Consider the following 17,304-nt stretch of genomic DNA (forward strand, 5'->3'; position numbering starts at 1 on the left):
ACTGGGCTTGTAAAGGTTGCACATTCCCATAATCTTTACTGAGCACTTACTATGTGCCAGACACCATTCTTGGTACATGAGCTCTGGAGGAGGACAGGACAGGTGCCCGCTCCTAATGCCCCTAGCTTCCAGTGGACAACACAGTGGGTAAAAGTGCACAAACAAATTGAACAACATAACTTCCAGTGTTGTCCATTCTCTGGGGAAAATAAAACAGCACACTGTGACAGAGAGGGACTGCCAGGGAAGGATGACTTGGAAAGCCTCTCGAGGAGGAAACTTTCTCTAGAGATAAGTCCGGAACCACAAGAAGGAGCCAGTCACATGGACATTGGAGGGAAGAAGTTCAGATCAGAAGGAACAGCAGCATGAACGCCCAGGGCAAGGGTGGGAGGCAGGGTGCACAGAAAGGAAGTCTGTGTGGGTAGAACAGGGTGAGTGAGGGGGAGATGCCAGGAGAGAAGGTCAGAGCCTGGGCAAGGCAGCCTGCTGGGACTGCAGGCACTGGCCCGACATCCCCCTGGAATATGGAAGCAGGGCTGAGATTTGAACTGGAGCCTCCAGGCTCATGGTTTTTATAGTTCTGTGTCCACTGTGATGGGCAGACCTTCCCATCATGTCGAGTCACCAGGTCAGTTACAGGAGGACCCTGCGGCACTGGACTCCAGCCACGCTATGCTCATTCTCAGGACCTGGCATGGAACAGGCCTCCAAAGGCCAAGGGAGCCCCCAGGAGCAGAGTGACCAGACAGCATGGCGATGGAAAGTGGACCCTCCCTTCCCGTTAGTCACCATGACCCATAAAAGGTCAGTCAATCATGAATCAGCCCTGCCAACCCAGAGGAAGGGCTCAATAGACCTTGAAGATAATTTTTTTAATCATTATTATTAATTTTTAATCACACAGGAACTCATGAATATGTTTCTTTAAAAAGAAAAAAAAAGAAAGAAATGAAATAAAACATGGTCCCTAAGGCTCATGTCCCCTAAACTCCTCTCCTCCAATCCTGGTCATCTTGTCAGCCCTGCACCTCTATCCCACCTAGAGCTGAATACTGTTATTATCAGTTAAGTGGGAAGCCTTCCAGACCATTTCTTATGCCTTAAAATGCATATGTGTTTACTCCTGGAAAAAGATAGTAGGATTTTTATGGGTTCATCTTAATAAATTGTAGCATACTGTATGTAGTGGCTCTGCAATTTGTTTTTGCCCCCCACCAGAAAATAGGTCTTGAATAGCTTATTCAGGTTATATAACACCCACCTCATTTTTGCTAATTGCTGTGTAATATTCCTTGGTATGATATGCCACAACATCCCTATGGATTGTAATTTAAACTGTTTCCCGTTCTCTTTGTATTACAAATGAAATAATGCTGCAATGGGATTTCCTCTCTGTCCCCTTTGTGGGCATTCCTCTATGACAGGAGGAGGACTTTACTCTTAGATGCAATTTCCAAATGGAAGAAAATCAGTCATGAGAATTTCTAGCAATCTAGTGGTCATCTAGACCCCGGAGACCTTTCCTCGCCATTAGTTCACTGCATGACATTAGCCAATTCCCACCGCCTTTGGGACTCCGTAGGAGGGGGAACTTATTTTTGATGAATACTAAGAGCTCTCACAGTAATAGGGATCTAAAACTTGATGGTCCCAGGTAGTGAACCTGTAGGTTTCTCTCACAACTAGAGGTTTGATTCCCTTTCAGAGGTTATAAGGTGTTGCAGGAGGCCCGTGGATTGCGATGTGTCACTCCAGGCAGTGGCATGCACTCTAATGGTGTTCCTGGGGAGATGACTAGTGCACTTATACTGCTGAGTTCTGCTTGCCCCTTTCCGTGGCCTTCCTGGATATCAGGGGATATGATGTCACCTTTTGCAAATTCTGAGTAAATAACTGAGCTTGAATCGCTAAGTTATAATGAGATGAGGGAAAAATAATCACCACTTACTTTGCATAGACTTTAATTTACAAAGCACACAGTTTCTCATTTCATTCCTGGAACAACTTCGAGATACACACAGGAAAGGGAGAATTATAATACATATAATCATGTTTAATGGATGCTGTTATTCATTATAGCTGAGGAGGCTGAGACAACAAGAATTAATTAGTTGCCCAAGGTCACATAGCTAGGACGTGAGAGCAAACCTGGAACCCAGGTCTTCTGATTCCCAGTCCTTTTCTCATGCACAGGGCAGCACTGTTCTTCCCAGCTGTGTAGCTGTGAAGACCCATTTGTAATCCTTAATTCTGGGAAAGGCATGCATCCTCAGCAGATTCTAAAGGATTTAGTGGAAGACCATATTCAGAGATAGAATTTAGTTCTTTTTTTTAAAATTATTTATTTTTTAAATTGAAGTATAGTTGGTTTACTATGTAGTACCAATCTCTGCTGTACAGCAAAGTGACTCAGTTATACACATATAGACATTCTTTTTTTTTTTTTTTTTAAATAGAATTTAGTTCTTAAAGAGCCAAGTGAATAAAGAGAGAAGAGAACCAGATTTGGGGGAAGAGGACATGGGAGCTAATGTAACTGAACTCTAAGAAGAGGTGAATAAGTCCACGTTGTCTGAGAGGCTTTTACTCCACCCATTCATTAAAGATACTTTCTGGGATACTTTAGCTAGCTGGTCACGGAAGCCCTCTCTAGGGAAGTGGCAATTAAGCTAAGACCTAGGGGATGAGGAGATTCTAGCTTTGCAAAGAAACAGGAGAAAAGCAAACCAGGTATAGGGAACAAACAGCATGTGTTCAGTTTCCAAGATGGACAGACTCACTGAAAGGCCAAGGAATCCCTCTGTGCTGGGAGCCGAAGGGAGGGAGGGTCTAAGATAAGGGGGCCCCCTTAATGACTGATCTGAGCCCAGAGGATGACTTCCAGGAGAAGATGAGACTTGAGGGAATCTTAAGGAAATGACTGACTTTATCTAAGGGAAGCACAGCAGAAGAGGGCACTACCAGCAGAAGCGTAGGCAGAAGAGAAATTATTGGTGAATAATAATTGGGTAAGACAATCTCTTAATCCTTAAAGTGGAAGAGTAGGATAGGTTCACTGAGGTCCCTTTTAGGTTGTACCAACACGGAAACTGAGCCCAGAGAAGGCTGGCCAAGGGAACGGCAGGCCTGAGTCCAGCTCTCATGTCTCCCAGATTCCCATCCGGAGCTGGCTCCACCCCAGCTCCTTGCTTCTGCTGGCAGGGTGGCTGTCAGGAAGGAGGTTCAAGCTGTGGTCGGATGTGAGCATGAGGCCTCAGCAGAACCCTGCAGTGGGACCGTCTGCCCGGAGCCCCCCACAGCCAGCGCTGCAGCCCCCGACACTCTGATCTCAAAGCCAGTTCCTTTGTTCCCCCCAGAAGCTTCCCAAAGACCTCAGGAACCCCTTTGATTTTTTTTTTTTAACATTTCTCCACAAAACAATATGAGGAACAAGAGGAAAAGCATGGCCCCCATCACAAAGCTGTCTCAACCAGAAAAACAGGCCTGTGTCCTGCCAATTCCACTTAGTTTTGGGAGCTTCCCCAGGAAGAAAAGAGGTGTAGACATGGGGTTAGGAATTACCACACATCTCCTGGGGGGAAGACCACTCTTCACTCAGACCTGGGTCTCATCACAAACCTGGGGGATCAAGGGTCCCTGCACCAGCCTAGAACATGGTCATACCTTCTGCCAAACTCCAACCACAGGACACTCAAATGCTTAGAATCAATAGCATTAGAGTGAAAGGAACCTCAGGACTCATGTGGTCCAATCTTCCATTTGTAAATGTAGAAACTCTGGCCTAGAGAGTGTCACCTTACAAGTCAGTCTGGTTGTTCCAGAGCAAATAAGAGCCAGGTGTATGAGCACGTACTGGATGTCTGACACGGTACTAAGTCGTTACATCTGTCATTGCTGTTGATGCTCACAGTGAGGGAGGTATTGCTATAATCTCAGCTTTACATGCTAAGAAGCTATGGCCTAGAGAGGTTAAGTCACTTCCCTAAGGTCACACAGCTGTGAAGAGCAGAGTCAGGACTCTAATTCAAACCATTTTATTCCACCGCCTCCAGGCTAATTCACATCCTGCTGCATCAGGACTGTAAGCAGGACCTCCAACCTCCCAGCCCAGCGGAGCAACTTCCATTCCAGGTCCATTAATCCTGAACGTGGTCTTGACTATTTGCATTCCACTCAGCTCTTCCACAAAGAAGCCATGAGACCCATCACTCGTGTCCTGTCCTGCCTCCCCCACGGACCTGTGATTCTCTTTTGCCGCTTAATTCTGCACCCTCTCCTTCCCCCAGCCCCACACCAAATCATGATGGTGGTTCCTTCCTCTTTAGCCTCAGCTCAAATGTCACCTGTTAGGGAGACACCCGTCCCTTAGTGTCCATGATTGCCCCCTCTTCTCTTACTTTGCAGATTGCAATAAGTCGTCTGTGTGTTTATGTATTGTGTCCTCCCCACTGTTCCTGGCCACGCAGTGCTTGGCATGGAATAAACACTCAATCGGAAGTTGTTGAATAAATGAACAAATGAATGAACTAAAAAACAAAGGCATACCTTAGTTCTTTACATAAATTACTGCCAAAATCTCTCGTCTTACATGTGTCCAAATGATTTTGTTAAACCTACATAATCCAAAATCTCACCTGATCCGAGGGCCTGGTAATTAGGAGTGTGCCCTTCCAGGTCTTTCTCTATGCATTATAGATCTATGTATATGTAGTACCTATATAGGATCCCATTTGTGGAAAAACTGGTTTAACTATTTTACATGATATATTTTGTATGTGCTGTATGTTCTCTGTATTATATATGTATTATATCATATATAATACAATATACCCACATATATACATTATCCTAAAGAAGGACATACTGTATATATTTTTCTGCAATTTTCTTTTCTTACTTAATCACATACAGTGAAAATCTTCCCTCACTACTGCATGTAGATCTGTCTCATGTCATTAAAAACTACATATTATTTTTCAAATAAAAATAAGTATAGTACTCCCCCTTGGAGGGATATTCAGATAGTCTAGGGATGGCAAGTAGAAACTATCAGATCACAAGTACCTATCTCTGCCCACTGTTCCCACCCCTCATAGGCCAGAAGGATTTTTGTATTCAAGATGAGGATGGATGAGGGTGTACTCATGAATGGACAGGAGCAGCACAGGAGTGGGGTGAGGGGGGCAGGCTGATGTGGAGGACAGAAGTATAGGATGGAGCTGGATGGGAACAAGAGAAACGCAACTGGAAAGAAAAGTTGGGGCCTAGGGCCGTGTTAGGCAATAATAGCAATGAGGGGGCAGGAAGTGGAGAGGAGAGCCAGAGACCACCCCAGTTAGGGACAGGAAGTCAGGAAAGAAGGGGGCTCTTTGAGGAGAAGAGAAGCAGGCAGCGGCCTGGGTGAAGCCCCCAAGTTTTCCTCTTTCCCATTGAACAAGGTGGAAAATCTGTCTCCCAATGGTTTTGCCACCTGGTTTTCCAACACCAGGAGCATTTGCCTGAGTGAGACTTGTTTATCTCCATTCTGGAGTCATAAAGTTCAAAACAAACTTCCAAACAAAGGGACCCTCTGCTCTGCGGTTCTCAGCTCCATTCTCTTGTGAGGGCAGAGCCAAGATTCTGCTTTCCTGATGATTTTCACAGCTGATTCCACCAAGGATCCCACCCCCAGCTTCCTCCTGCGTCTTTCCCGGCTGCCTCTGATTGTTGTGGACATCCTCACGGGTATTGCTTTTTTAGCCTCTTTTAACCCTTTTCTTCCTATCCTAATAACTGCTCAGGGAAGATAAGATTGTTTCCCCAACAGAAGCTAATTGGCGCTTTTAGACTGGACCAATGGTCTCTCCAAAGAGCTGAATTCATCAGCACCCAGGTGGATGTAGTATTAAAAGAACCCTAGACAAGAAGAGCTGGTCAGTTAAGCCCCCTGTAATTGGAAAATTCTGAGGCATATTTTCATGGCCACCGCTCTATGGAAAAGCCCAAAAGTTCTACATCAGTAGAAAATGACAGGACTGTCTCTGAGGGTAGGTATAAATGAGGGATGATATTAATAATTAGCATACATCATCTTCATTTGCCAAGCATTACACTGAATATTATCATACACACAACAATCCATAAGGTAGGTACCATATTATAACCATTTTATAGATGAAGAATTTGAGGCTTATAGAGGCTGAGTCTCTTGCTAGTAAACGATGGAGCTAAGACTGAAAATCAGACAGGCTGGAAACTGCTCCTGATCTCTTAACCAAGCCACCATCTTGTTTACCTAATTCATACTTGTCTTAGTTAGTTACTGTCTATCCTCACTCCTCCCAAAAGATTTATGCTCCAGGAGGCCAGGGTCCTTGTCTGTCTTGTTGTATCCCCAGCTGCCAGCACAGGGCCTAGCACCAAGTAGACACTCAATAAATGACTGCTGAATGAATGAATGAATGATATGCTTTTATTTGACTATGTAAACCTGAAATCTGAAAAGTTCTGAACATTGAGGTTTTGGGTGATAACTAAATATGTTCACTGAAAAGTCTTAATTTTACATATTAAATTTACCTGAACTTTCTCCCAGGGCAAAAAAAATTAGAACCTAGCAAGTTACATGTAACTTGGGAATTGAATAAAGAATCTCAATCTGAAAATGTAGGGGGTCTCTAAAGAGATCTTTGGGAATCATTTAAGTATGTATTAAGCACTACTATGTTTTCAAAGTTATTCTAGGCCTTTTCAGTAGCAAAGAGTGGTCTGTGAATCACCTGGGATGCTTGTTTAAAATGCAAAGCAAGGGAACCAGAAGCCATTTTTGCAGATCTCTCAGGTGATTATTATACAAACAAAATTGTGAGGAGGTTCCCCCTCCATTGGCAACAACTCTTAATAAGCTATCAAAACATGTTTCAGCCATTGACCCTTCAATTTATCTAAAGGTCCTTTAATCGCTGTCACATCTTGGGGTCCTGAGCCATATCAAAGTTTTTCACCCTGTGTAAGGCAGAAACATTGTATTTATCTAAAAGATGTTCTTTCCCCAGTTTTAAGAGGGTGTCCACCTACCCTTACCCTGGCATCTCAGACTGATGCAGTGACTCACTCTCACAAGGGACCAACCTAGAAATGAGACGCTCTAGTCCAGTTCTGCCGCCACATGTTGTGTGTCTGAGGGCAGGTGGCTCAGCCTCTCTGACCCACCGTTTCGTTGTCTACAAATTGGGGGTGTGAGTGTTCACAGCTTTTTTATTCTACCCATGCTCTAACCAGAGACATGCTATACACAGGGATTATGTGTCCTTTCAGTCTTGTTCTTCTACACTCCGAAATCATAGTTCTGTGACCACGAACTAGGTTCAGAAGGTGACAGGGCAAGTAGTCAGGGGAATGTAAAAAATCTCACCTCACTGAATTCACCATGACCAAGAGAATCAGAATTTAGGTCTCTTTAATACACACCTACAAAAACTGATTCCAGGAAAAAGAAAACTTTTGGCCATACAAAACTGGGTGAACCAGTGAGGTTGAGTCATGAGGGTACACACCTGCTGTTTGCCTCAGACAGGGAGGTGTTTCAAGGCGGGGGTTCCTAGAGCTTCTACCCTTGAGGGCTGCATGATATTAGATCCAGGAGAGACCTGGGGCATTTTGTCAACAAATATTTATTGATACCCACTATGTGCCAGGTGCTCTTCTAGGTATTGAGGGCCTGGCAGTGATCCCAAATGACAAGACCCATACTTTGATGGAGCTAATATTCTCATGGAGAAGAGGGATGATTAAAAACATTGTAACAAATGAGTCAGCGATAAGGGGTATGAAGGGGGAGGTAGGGACAGAAGTTAGCAGACTGGAGGAACCCCTAATCTCTTATCCACGTGTCCAGTCGCCACCTTCTACACTTGGGGACGAAGAGGCAGAGACAGCAGTCACCTGCTCAAGACCAGACTACACCCAGCTGGTGAGAAGCAGAGTTGGAAGTGAACACTGTCTTCCTGCAAAGCCAATCCTTTCTTCACAGCCCTTCCCGATGAAAGGTCTATTTTCCTATCATGGTCTAGCCCTTAGACCCCAGAATCAAGGGAGGGAAACAGCGCTCAAGTACCCCCTTGCTGGCCGCAGGACACAGGGTCCCATCCGACCCCCTTCACAGCCCAGGACCCAGGGAGAAGCCCGGGCGGGGCGGGGCCTGGACACGCGCCGACGCGTCCAGCAGGTGGCAGCAGCGAGCGGCCGCGCCCCCTGCGCAGCCACCCCGAGAGCCCGCATCATGGATGTCGAGCTCTCCTATTTCGCTTTGCTCGCCTTGGAATTCGAGACCCCAGACGAGGACCAGGATTCATGAACCGGTCGCAGGGGCCCGGGCAGGGGCCTCTGGCTCCCGACGCTGGCCGAGAGGTGGGTCCTGGGGCGGGTCGCTGCTCGCGGCGCCCGGGTGGGGACGCCCTGCCCAGCGGAGCCCGGCGCCCCGCGCGCTGCCCCCGCCCTGCCTCCCTGTGGTCCACACCCCCTTTGGGCTCCCGAGCCGCTGGGCTGCAGTAGTCGGGGTGCGCGCGAGCAGGCGCTTCCAGCCCTGCTTCGGCCGGCAGTCGGGTCCCGGGAGCGGGCGGACCCGGCGCCCGCGTCCTCTCTGCCTCCTCCTCCTTCCTGCTCTCACCTGCGCCCATTAGCCCCCTCGCCTTCAAGGCCAGGGGCTACAGCCCAGACTGAGAGGGGGACAGCAGAAAGAGAGAGAGCACCTGAGGATACAGAGCTGACACTGGACTGCCCTTTTCACCCCCAGGTGATGAGTGAGGTCGGAAGATCGCAAGATTTAAAAAGCATCTGGAGTCTCCGTATTGAAAGACCCAGTGCAAAGGCATCACCATGAACACGAGCAGTAAGTGGGTCCTCCTCTTCTTTGCCATGGGAACAGGGTGGGGGCGGGAGGTGCAGGAGCCGGCGCTGGGGCTGCCTGGAAGGAGGAAGGAAGCCTGGCACGGGGGGACACATGGCCCCCAGACTCCTCCTTGGTCCTTTCTGTGCTCCCTCCTGGGCACAGGGATATGGCTCCGGCTTTTCACGATGATGTGCTCATGTTTTATTGGCAGCGCCACTTGTCTCTGTGGGGAAGCCTGCTTGTCTCCTTCTAGCAATGCCTGGGAAGGCCTCGGAAGCAGTAGTGTGGCCATTGTCTGACTGGGGGGGCTCTGAGGAGACCTCTGGGCTCACAGCTGGAAAGCCAAGGAAGGCCCTGCTTGTCCTGGAGCTGGGAGGAGCCGGGAGGCTGGCCTCGGGCTGGTGGGTGGGTGGGTGGGTGGATGTGGGCAGGCCGTGGGATAGGAACGAGCAGTTTGATAAACAAATCATCAGGAAACCACCTTTGAGTCTGGAGATTGTGAAATATCCTGCTCTTGTGTGCAGGCAGCCCCAGGGGCACAGGGCTGATTTTTTCACACACCTGCAGGCTCTTTAGCCATCATGAGAATGAGAGAAAAGAGACAAGCCCTTTGGCCAAGGTCTCTAACATCCCAGAAGCAGCAACTGCTTTGCGTAGCCAGCACCAGACATTTTGCTGCTGGGCTGAGCCTCAGCTGCTGAGAAATGCAGTAAGAAATTCGAGGCCCAATCTCTTTCTCTTCAATATAGTCCCTTTGACCATGGGCACCTGCTGGGGCGGGTGGCGTGGGTGCCACCTGGAGGGAGGTCGGGGTTCAAGTCCCCCCCTCCTGCCTCCCGACCAGCTTTGCTTGTCTGGGTTATTTAGCAGCAGGTGGGGTTGTTAAACCAGAGAACCCCTAGGAACATTGACTTCCCTGGGTCTATGACTTTGCCATCTCCTCTCTGGATCCCAAATTGCTCATCTGTGAAATGAGGAGGGTTGAATTAGAGGTCCTTCTAATCTAAGAATCTGCAAGTTTCTTCTAAAACAGCTAGAGCTGAGAAACACGGCCATACAAATCAGTACCTTCTGAGGCTGTGCCCAGACCAAACCCAGTTTCCTCACCCTCCCTCCATTTCAAGGCTGTTGGCATGGAAGGGGGGAAAACAAAGCGAAAGCCAGGGAGATGGAAATGAAATATATTTATTTACTATGTATTTGTATGACTCATCTCTCTGCTGTCTTCCTTTGTGTATTACATAGCTATGCTAAGCAAGCGAGTGTAGCTGGACTCCCTCTGCCTCTTACAGCCCAAGAATTTTGCCTCTTGATTTTGACAATCTGGAACAGGGCCGCGGCTTCACACCAGGCTCAGGAAAAGAGCAAAATTAGGTAGAACTGATCACCTAATGGGCCACATATTTGCATCTGTGAGCTCTCAGACAAGTAAGGATGTGAACTGCCTGTCGCTTCTCACTGTCTCTAGGGGAAAAAATGTTTTTATGGGAGTCCTTTCTCACTAAACGACAGAAGAGATAGATGGCTCATTTATTTTTCAAGGAACTAAGAAATAAGGTAACAAGCAACAGACCCTGCCCTTTTCTCTCTTTGGAATCATAAGGAACTCTCATCCCATTAGCAACACTGAGTATTCCTAAAAGAAGGAAACAGATTTTACTTTTTTAAAATTTTCAAATAACAACCAATAGAATTGAATACTGCAGAAGAAGAGGACTAACAAAAATGCCATTCCAGTCTCATATACTTTTTCTAAGTGGGGAGAGTGTGTTTATTTTCTGGGAGTAGTGGAAAATAAACAGAGTGACTTGGACAGCCTTGGGGACCCCTGAGGTTCCCGAAGAGGAAGTGCTTCTCTAAAGGGCTGCCTGGGGGCACACTGGAGAAACTCACGCTCAGGCTTAGAGGCTGGGCTTCATCATCATTGAGGTTCCTCCCCACCCTGGGAGTCTGCAAAAGGAGAGGGTAGAAATCAGACATTGCAGGAGTGAAGGAGTGACAAGGTCATAAGGTCACAGGGACAGAGTGTTGGCATGAGGTCCTTGGGGTGACCTGATGTAAGCAAAAATGCTCTCCCCTTTAGGATGTGAAATTCTTAACTCAATCCTCATGCCTGAAATTGAACCTAAGAGAAACTGTTACTCAGTTTTTCTTTCACTTCCACTTATTGAGTCCTCACTCTTTACCAGCCACTGGGCTATGCATTTCACCTGCACCATCTACCCAAACTCTCACATGCAACCTGTGAGATGGGCATTATTGCTCCAGTTTTACAGGTGAAACCTTTTAGCTAATGTTCAATAACTTCTTCAAGTCATGCAGCTAATTGTTGGATTTTGAAACGTACTTGGATGCATAACATTTTTGACAGTGTGTGCCATGCCTAACCAACAGTTCAGATGTCACCACTGAGGTGGGGGCAAAGCATGCGCTTATTATTACATTGCTAATCACTTCATCTGGAGAAGAGGAGCCTCGGCTACAGTCTTACAGCTCATAAGAGTTGATATAGCTCGGGCCCTGCAATCAGGTGGGCCCAGGTTCTAGTTCTCCTATTTTCACTTATTAACTGTGTGGTCCTCAGCATGGTTGTCTCATCTGCAAAATGGGAACGATGGGACCTACCTCAGAGTGGAATGGAGATAATTGTTCATGTGTCGTGTAAAGTTCAGAGAGTGGTAACCGGGACGTAGCTGGCATCATGTCAGCGATGGTGGCCAGGCTGTCATTGTCACTGCAGTAGTCATTGTGGTTCTTGTCATTGTTGACTTTATGAAATTAGCGAGCAGGTCACTCAACCTCTCGGATGTCACATCTTTGTCATAAATTGAAAGGAATGTGGAAGTGTGATCTTGAGGATTAAACAGGATTGTGAGGGATTGCTTTGTAAGTATATGTAAATTTTTTTTAATTAATTAATTTATTATTTATTTATTATTTTTGGCTGCGCTGGGTCTTCGCTGCTGTGCGCGGGCTCTCTCTAGTTGCGGCGAGCGGGGGCCACTCCTCGTTGCAGTGCACTGGCTTCTCATTGCAGTGGCTTCTCTTGTTGCAGAGCATGGGCTCTAGGTGCGCGGGCTTTCAGTAGTTGTGGCTCGCGGGCTCTAGAGCACAGGCTCAGTAGTTGTGGCACACGGGCTTAGTCGCTCCGTGGCATGTGGGATCTTCCTGGACCAGGGCTCGAACCTGTGTCCCTTGCATTGGCAGGCGGATTCTTAACCACTGCACCACCAGGGAAGCCCCTCTAAATTTTTTTTTATTAATAAGAAACACGTCTCAGGTGGCAAAAACAGGGGAGTGCCCAGTCAGCGACTCCTCAGAGTACATTTTAGTTTCATCAGAATTCTTTCTTCTGAATTCTAGCTGAGCTTTAGCACACCACAAAGCAGGGCTGTGAGAGAAATGGGTAATTTTGGAGATGTAGAGTGGGATGGTGGTCCAGACCTGGCAGAATGCAACAGGTAGGCTGCAGCCCTCTGAGCCAGTAAGGAAAAGGGGAGGAGGGCTCCTTGCAGAGAGAACAAGACACCAAAGGCATGAGCAGGACACCCAGGGCTAGTACTGAGATGGTACCTCCCCTGGGCCAAGGGCTTCAGGGAAAGCAGAGTCATCATTTCTACCTTGGCCTCTGTGGGGTGGGTCTACTGTCCAACCTTTCCTTCCCCCTGCACACCCAACCTAATTCCAGGGATCTGTTATTTGACTCCCAACCTGCTGAGGCAGCCTCCTAACTGGTCTCCCTTCACCTACTCCAGCCCCCTTCAGTCTCCCCATCCACCCTCCGCATCACACTCTGCTTAAAACGCAGGTCCCATTGCTCTTAAGATGTGAGAGGAAACCCCTCAGCAAGGCCTGGAGGGTCCCCTGTGGCCCAGCCTTGCTCACAGCCCAGCCTCATCCACATGTGCCTCTACATTCTCCCATGTTCCTGTCATGTTTGCCTCCTTCCATTCCCTCCTGGAAAGTTCCCTGCCACCAGCACCAGACCCTCTGCCCACCACCCCTGTTCACCCAGGATGGCCCCTCCTTACCCTCCCAGCCCCAGTCCAGCTAACAGTCCCCGATGATGTTCTCTTCTGTGCACCTTGGCCCTGTTCCTTCAGAGCCTTGTCTGTGTCATCACACACTCACCCCTGGGTCTCATTTTCCTGAACCTACAGAGCAAGCAAAGAACTGACCCCAGACCCCTTGCTCTCATGTAATCCCCAGAGCCACGAGGGCCTCACCACCTAATGTGCATTTTCTTAGGCAGCAATAAGTCTTTGGTTATTCCCTGTCAGTGTCTCCCATTCCCTGTTGGCCCCAGGAGTTCCCAAGACCTGGGAATCAAAGCCAGGGGAGACTGAGTTGACCCCAGAACGTCAGAGGCCCTGAGCACCAGAGTCAATTCTGTGTGTCGTAAAATGCTGTGCTTTGCTTGGGTTGGAATTCCCAGAGCTCCTGAAGGCTGTGGCTTTCCTAGGCACAGAGCCAGCGCTGGCTCATCTTGAGGTTGGAGAGCGTCCTGCATACCATGTACAGTGGTACCAAGAGCCATTCTCCCTCATTTCATTGGCTTCTTCTGATGGCCCCTTCCTTGGTTGTTATCGTGGCTTGGCATGCCAACAAGCTACTTTTTTGGAGTAGACTTTGTTTTGTTGAAGAGAGCATTAAGGGGTCATATAACCCTCACAAAGATGTCATGGGATAAGCAGACAGCACACTGGGGCAGTAAAAGCCCAAGCTTTGGGGTATGGATTCCTGAGTTCAAATTTAAGATCTGTCATGTAGTCTCTCTATAATATTGGACGGGATAGATTATGTCTCAACCTGAATTTTTATCATTATAAAATGTTGGCAGTAGTGCCAATCGGGTTGTTGTGAGGATTAAGTGAAATAACATGAGAAACTCAGTGGTAGTGGGTCTCAGGGAATGAAGTTGAATCTGAAGTTGAGTTGGCCATTGAGTAGAGCAAAGTTCTGAAATGATGGTGTCATAAGAGCCAAACCCTCTAGTTGAAAATTAGCCTGTTTTGCTGGTATTGTGACCAGCGCTGGGTTCTGTACGTAAGAGAGCCATGGCTTTCAGGAAGCCTTCAGGAAGATGATTAACCTGGTATTGTACATGGCATGAGTCTAAAAGGGCAAGGCAGGAAGTTAGATCCTAGATGAGAGACAATTAGCCTAGTTCAGAAAAGGTCTGATGGCCAGGATTTGGGTGGCTGTAAGAATAGAAATAAGGGGAAAGATGCTTTAGAAAATAAAGTCTGCATGGCCTTGCACCTGATCGAGTTATAGGGTGAAAGAGAAGAATCTGTCTTAGGGTCCTGGCAGGGAACAGATGTGCAATTTGAGGGGAGTTAAACAGAAGGAGTCTTTGCAAGTGTGTGAGAAGGGTGTAGAGAAACAAACAAGGAGAAGCCAGGATGGCCCAAGACTGGGAGGCTAGTAACAGCGACCCATTACCACTCTTACCACACCTGCCCCCAGACCTAAAAAGGAAAAAAAAAAAAAAAAAGGAAGCCAGAGACCCAGTAAGCTGTAGGGGAGGGACTGCCTGGCGGGAGCCGTGGCCTCTGGCTCCCAGAAGGCAGCCAGCTCATGGCAACACCCCAAGGAAGGAACCAGGGGAATAAATATCCTGACCTCTCTCTCCTTCCTCCCTTGGATTTCCTATGGTACCCGATCCAACCGGGAGCCAGAGGGCAAGGAAGGCTCTGGCTTGATGGGCCCACCATGGTCAGCCTCCCAGGGTAGAGAGAGAGCAGAGTGGATCTGGGGAGGCAAGGGATTTCAGCATTGAAGACACCAGCACAAGGAGCACGATGACCTTCCTCTGCTAATGTCATTGCCCAGGTCAGGAACTCTAAGAATTCCTAGAGGAAAGGATCCATTGTAAACACAAACACAGGAAGATACCCTCTAAAGAAATTCTAAATTTGCAGAACAGATGAAATAGAGATGATTGTATACTTCATAAGAATAGAGATTTTTTTTTTTAAACAGTGCTTCCCAAATGAATGGAGCACTTGTTGACAAATGACCACTTAAGGCTAAAGGATGGTTAGAGGAATAATATAAGGAACGATATTAAAACAGTCCAAAATGAGTATAACACATCTCTGCAAATCACAATGTGATTTCAAGAGTACTTGCATTGCATGAAGGAAGTGATATCAGTTCTGAACGCCAACACTCCTATCTGGCAAAAGCTTTATCTGGCTGAGATAACATCTGGTGTCGTGAATATCAACAACTGGCTAATACCCGGCATTAGCCAGATACCATTGTAAAGAACAGAAAACAACCAGAAGTGTGTGAGTACCTCTTACTTGTTGAGTGTTTTGCCAGTTAAATTGTTTTTAAAGGGCACAGCTGGGTTCACCTTCCAGCCCTGCCCTTTCCTTGCTGTGTGTGCTTGGGCAAGTCACTTACCTTCTCTGTACCTCTGATCCTCATCTCGAATGATAATCACAGGGGGTGTAGTAATAGTGCCTCTCTCACAAAGTTGTTATAAAGAATAAATAATTGCTTAAAATGGTGCCTGGCATATAGCAAATGTTTATAAAATGAATAAAAATAGTGTGTATTAGTTTGCTAGAGCTGCCATAACACAAAAGTACTACAAACTGGGTGGCTTAAATCACAGAAACGTATTGCCTCACAGTTCTGGAGCTGAAAGTCCAAAATCAAAGTGTCAGCAGGGTTGGTTCCTTCTGAGGGCCATGAGGAGAGGATCTGCTACAGGCCCCTCTCCTTGGTTGTGGGTGGCCATCTTCCCTCTGTTGTCTCTTCACACTCGCTTTCTGTCTATGCATCGCTTTCTGTCTATGCATATCTCTGTGTCCAGATTTCCCCTTTTGATAAGGACACCAGTCTTATTGGATGAGGGCCCACCCTAATGACATCATTTTAACTTGATTACCTCTGTAAAGACCACATATCCAAATAAGGTCACATTCTGGAGTACTAGGGCTTAGGACATCTCTATACGAATTTGAGGGGACACAATTAAATCCGTAACATAGTGTTTGTTAAGTAAATGACTCCTCAAGGAGAACATTTCCCTGTGGATCAGTTTTCCTGAATACCGGCCACTCCCCAGGGCTAGTGTAGGATGCTGATAGTTGGTTATCTACCTAGTCTTGATGTTTAAACCTTCATTTTACCAGCTCTGACCAGCAGAGATGGAGCCTGCCCCTGAGAACTTGAAGGGGAGGGTTCACACGTAGGAGGTGCCCAGAAAAGAGGACCGTGCTGACTCAGTGTTCCACAGTCAGTCTGTCTGCAGAAAACGCACTCCCCACCTTACCCCTATTCTGGCCATTATGCACAACTGTAGCATTTCAACAGTGAAATGGAATTTACAGTCGTGGTAGTTTTTTTCAATCTACCTACTTCCTGGGAACGTCCAACATGGATAATAAGAATTGGATTGTTCATTTGTTCACTCAACAAATATTTACTGACCACCAGCTCTGTGCCAAGCATGTTGCTGGAGACACAGCAGTAAATATATCAGGCATGATCCTTGCTTTCGTGGATCATACAGGTCCGGCAAAATGGGCTAGCTGGTGGCCAGCATGATGAGACGTGTTTTATTTGCCCTACACCAGCTTTTCAGTGAGTTTGAATTATTTGCAAACACTCAGAAATCAAAATTGGGATTTCTAGCTTCTCTTTAAAAAGAGTTGAAAGACCTTGCATCCCTGCCTCTATGTTCCTACATGACAGACAACAGTAAGTAGAATTGCCTGTGTTCAGGGGGACATGTACTGGTCTCTAGAGAGCCACAGTTGCCACCACTTCCTATTACATTGCACAAGGACAGCTTAATATTTTTCTGTTACCTTGCCACTGTAGGCATTTGAATTTATTTTTAATTGAAGTATAATTGATTTACAATATTGTGTTAGTTTCAGGTATACAGCAAAGTGATTCGTGTATATATTTTTTTTCTATTTTTTTTCCATTATAAGTTATTATAAGATATTGAATATGGTTCCCTGTGCTATACAGTAAATCCTTATCCATTTTATCTATTTATCTATTTTATATATGGGCATTTGAATTTTTTAACCCTAGTCTAGTAGATGATCCATATAACATCAAACACAGATCTGAGGAAACCGCAGCATATCTGTTCATCATAGGAGACAGTCCTGTCTGGAGTTAGCAATTGATTAACAATGCCATGCCGTAAAGTGCTCTTGAAGTGAGCAAAATCCTGCTTCGTGTCCTTATTTCCCCAGCTGACCCATTCCCAGAGGGTGAGATCATATCCTGTTGGATACAGTTGGGCAAACAATGTCCTACCCCCATCTCCTAGAGGTCAGTCTCACTTCCAGGGGAATCTGTTAGTAGGGGGTGGGACATAGACAAAAGGAAAGCAGTTCTGGATAACTGGTCCCAGCTCTGGGTACCTTTTCCAGCCAAAGGAAGGTACCCTGGGA

General features: G+C 46.8%; 1 protein-coding gene across 4 annotated transcripts in view; it reads left to right on the forward strand.

Moving 5' to 3' along the window:
• The window catches only part of ABLIM3 (actin binding LIM protein family member 3), a 185,815-nt gene that overhangs the window by 34,403 nt on the left and 134,108 nt on the right, over nt 1-17,304 (forward strand). For 2 of the 4 annotated variants that reach the window (XR_009502423.1, XM_059917448.1), the window contains exons 1-2: nt 8,247-8,391; nt 8,777-8,872. Coding sequence is in view for 1 of the 4 variants with exons in the window: in XM_059917448.1 (XP_059773431.1) it covers nt 8,860-8,872 (13 nt within the window). In the remaining 3 variants the exon portion in view is untranslated. Of the gene's footprint in view, nt 1-8,246; nt 8,392-8,776; nt 8,873-17,304 lie in introns of those variants that run through there. The other 2 variants (XR_009502422.1, XR_009502421.1) reach the window with 1 other exon arrangement.

Source organism: Balaenoptera ricei, chromosome 3 (genome assembly GCF_028023285.1).
Source record: "Balaenoptera ricei isolate mBalRic1 chromosome 3, mBalRic1.hap2, whole genome shotgun sequence".
Taxonomy (NCBI): Eukaryota; Metazoa; Chordata; class Mammalia; order Artiodactyla; family Balaenopteridae; genus Balaenoptera; species Balaenoptera ricei.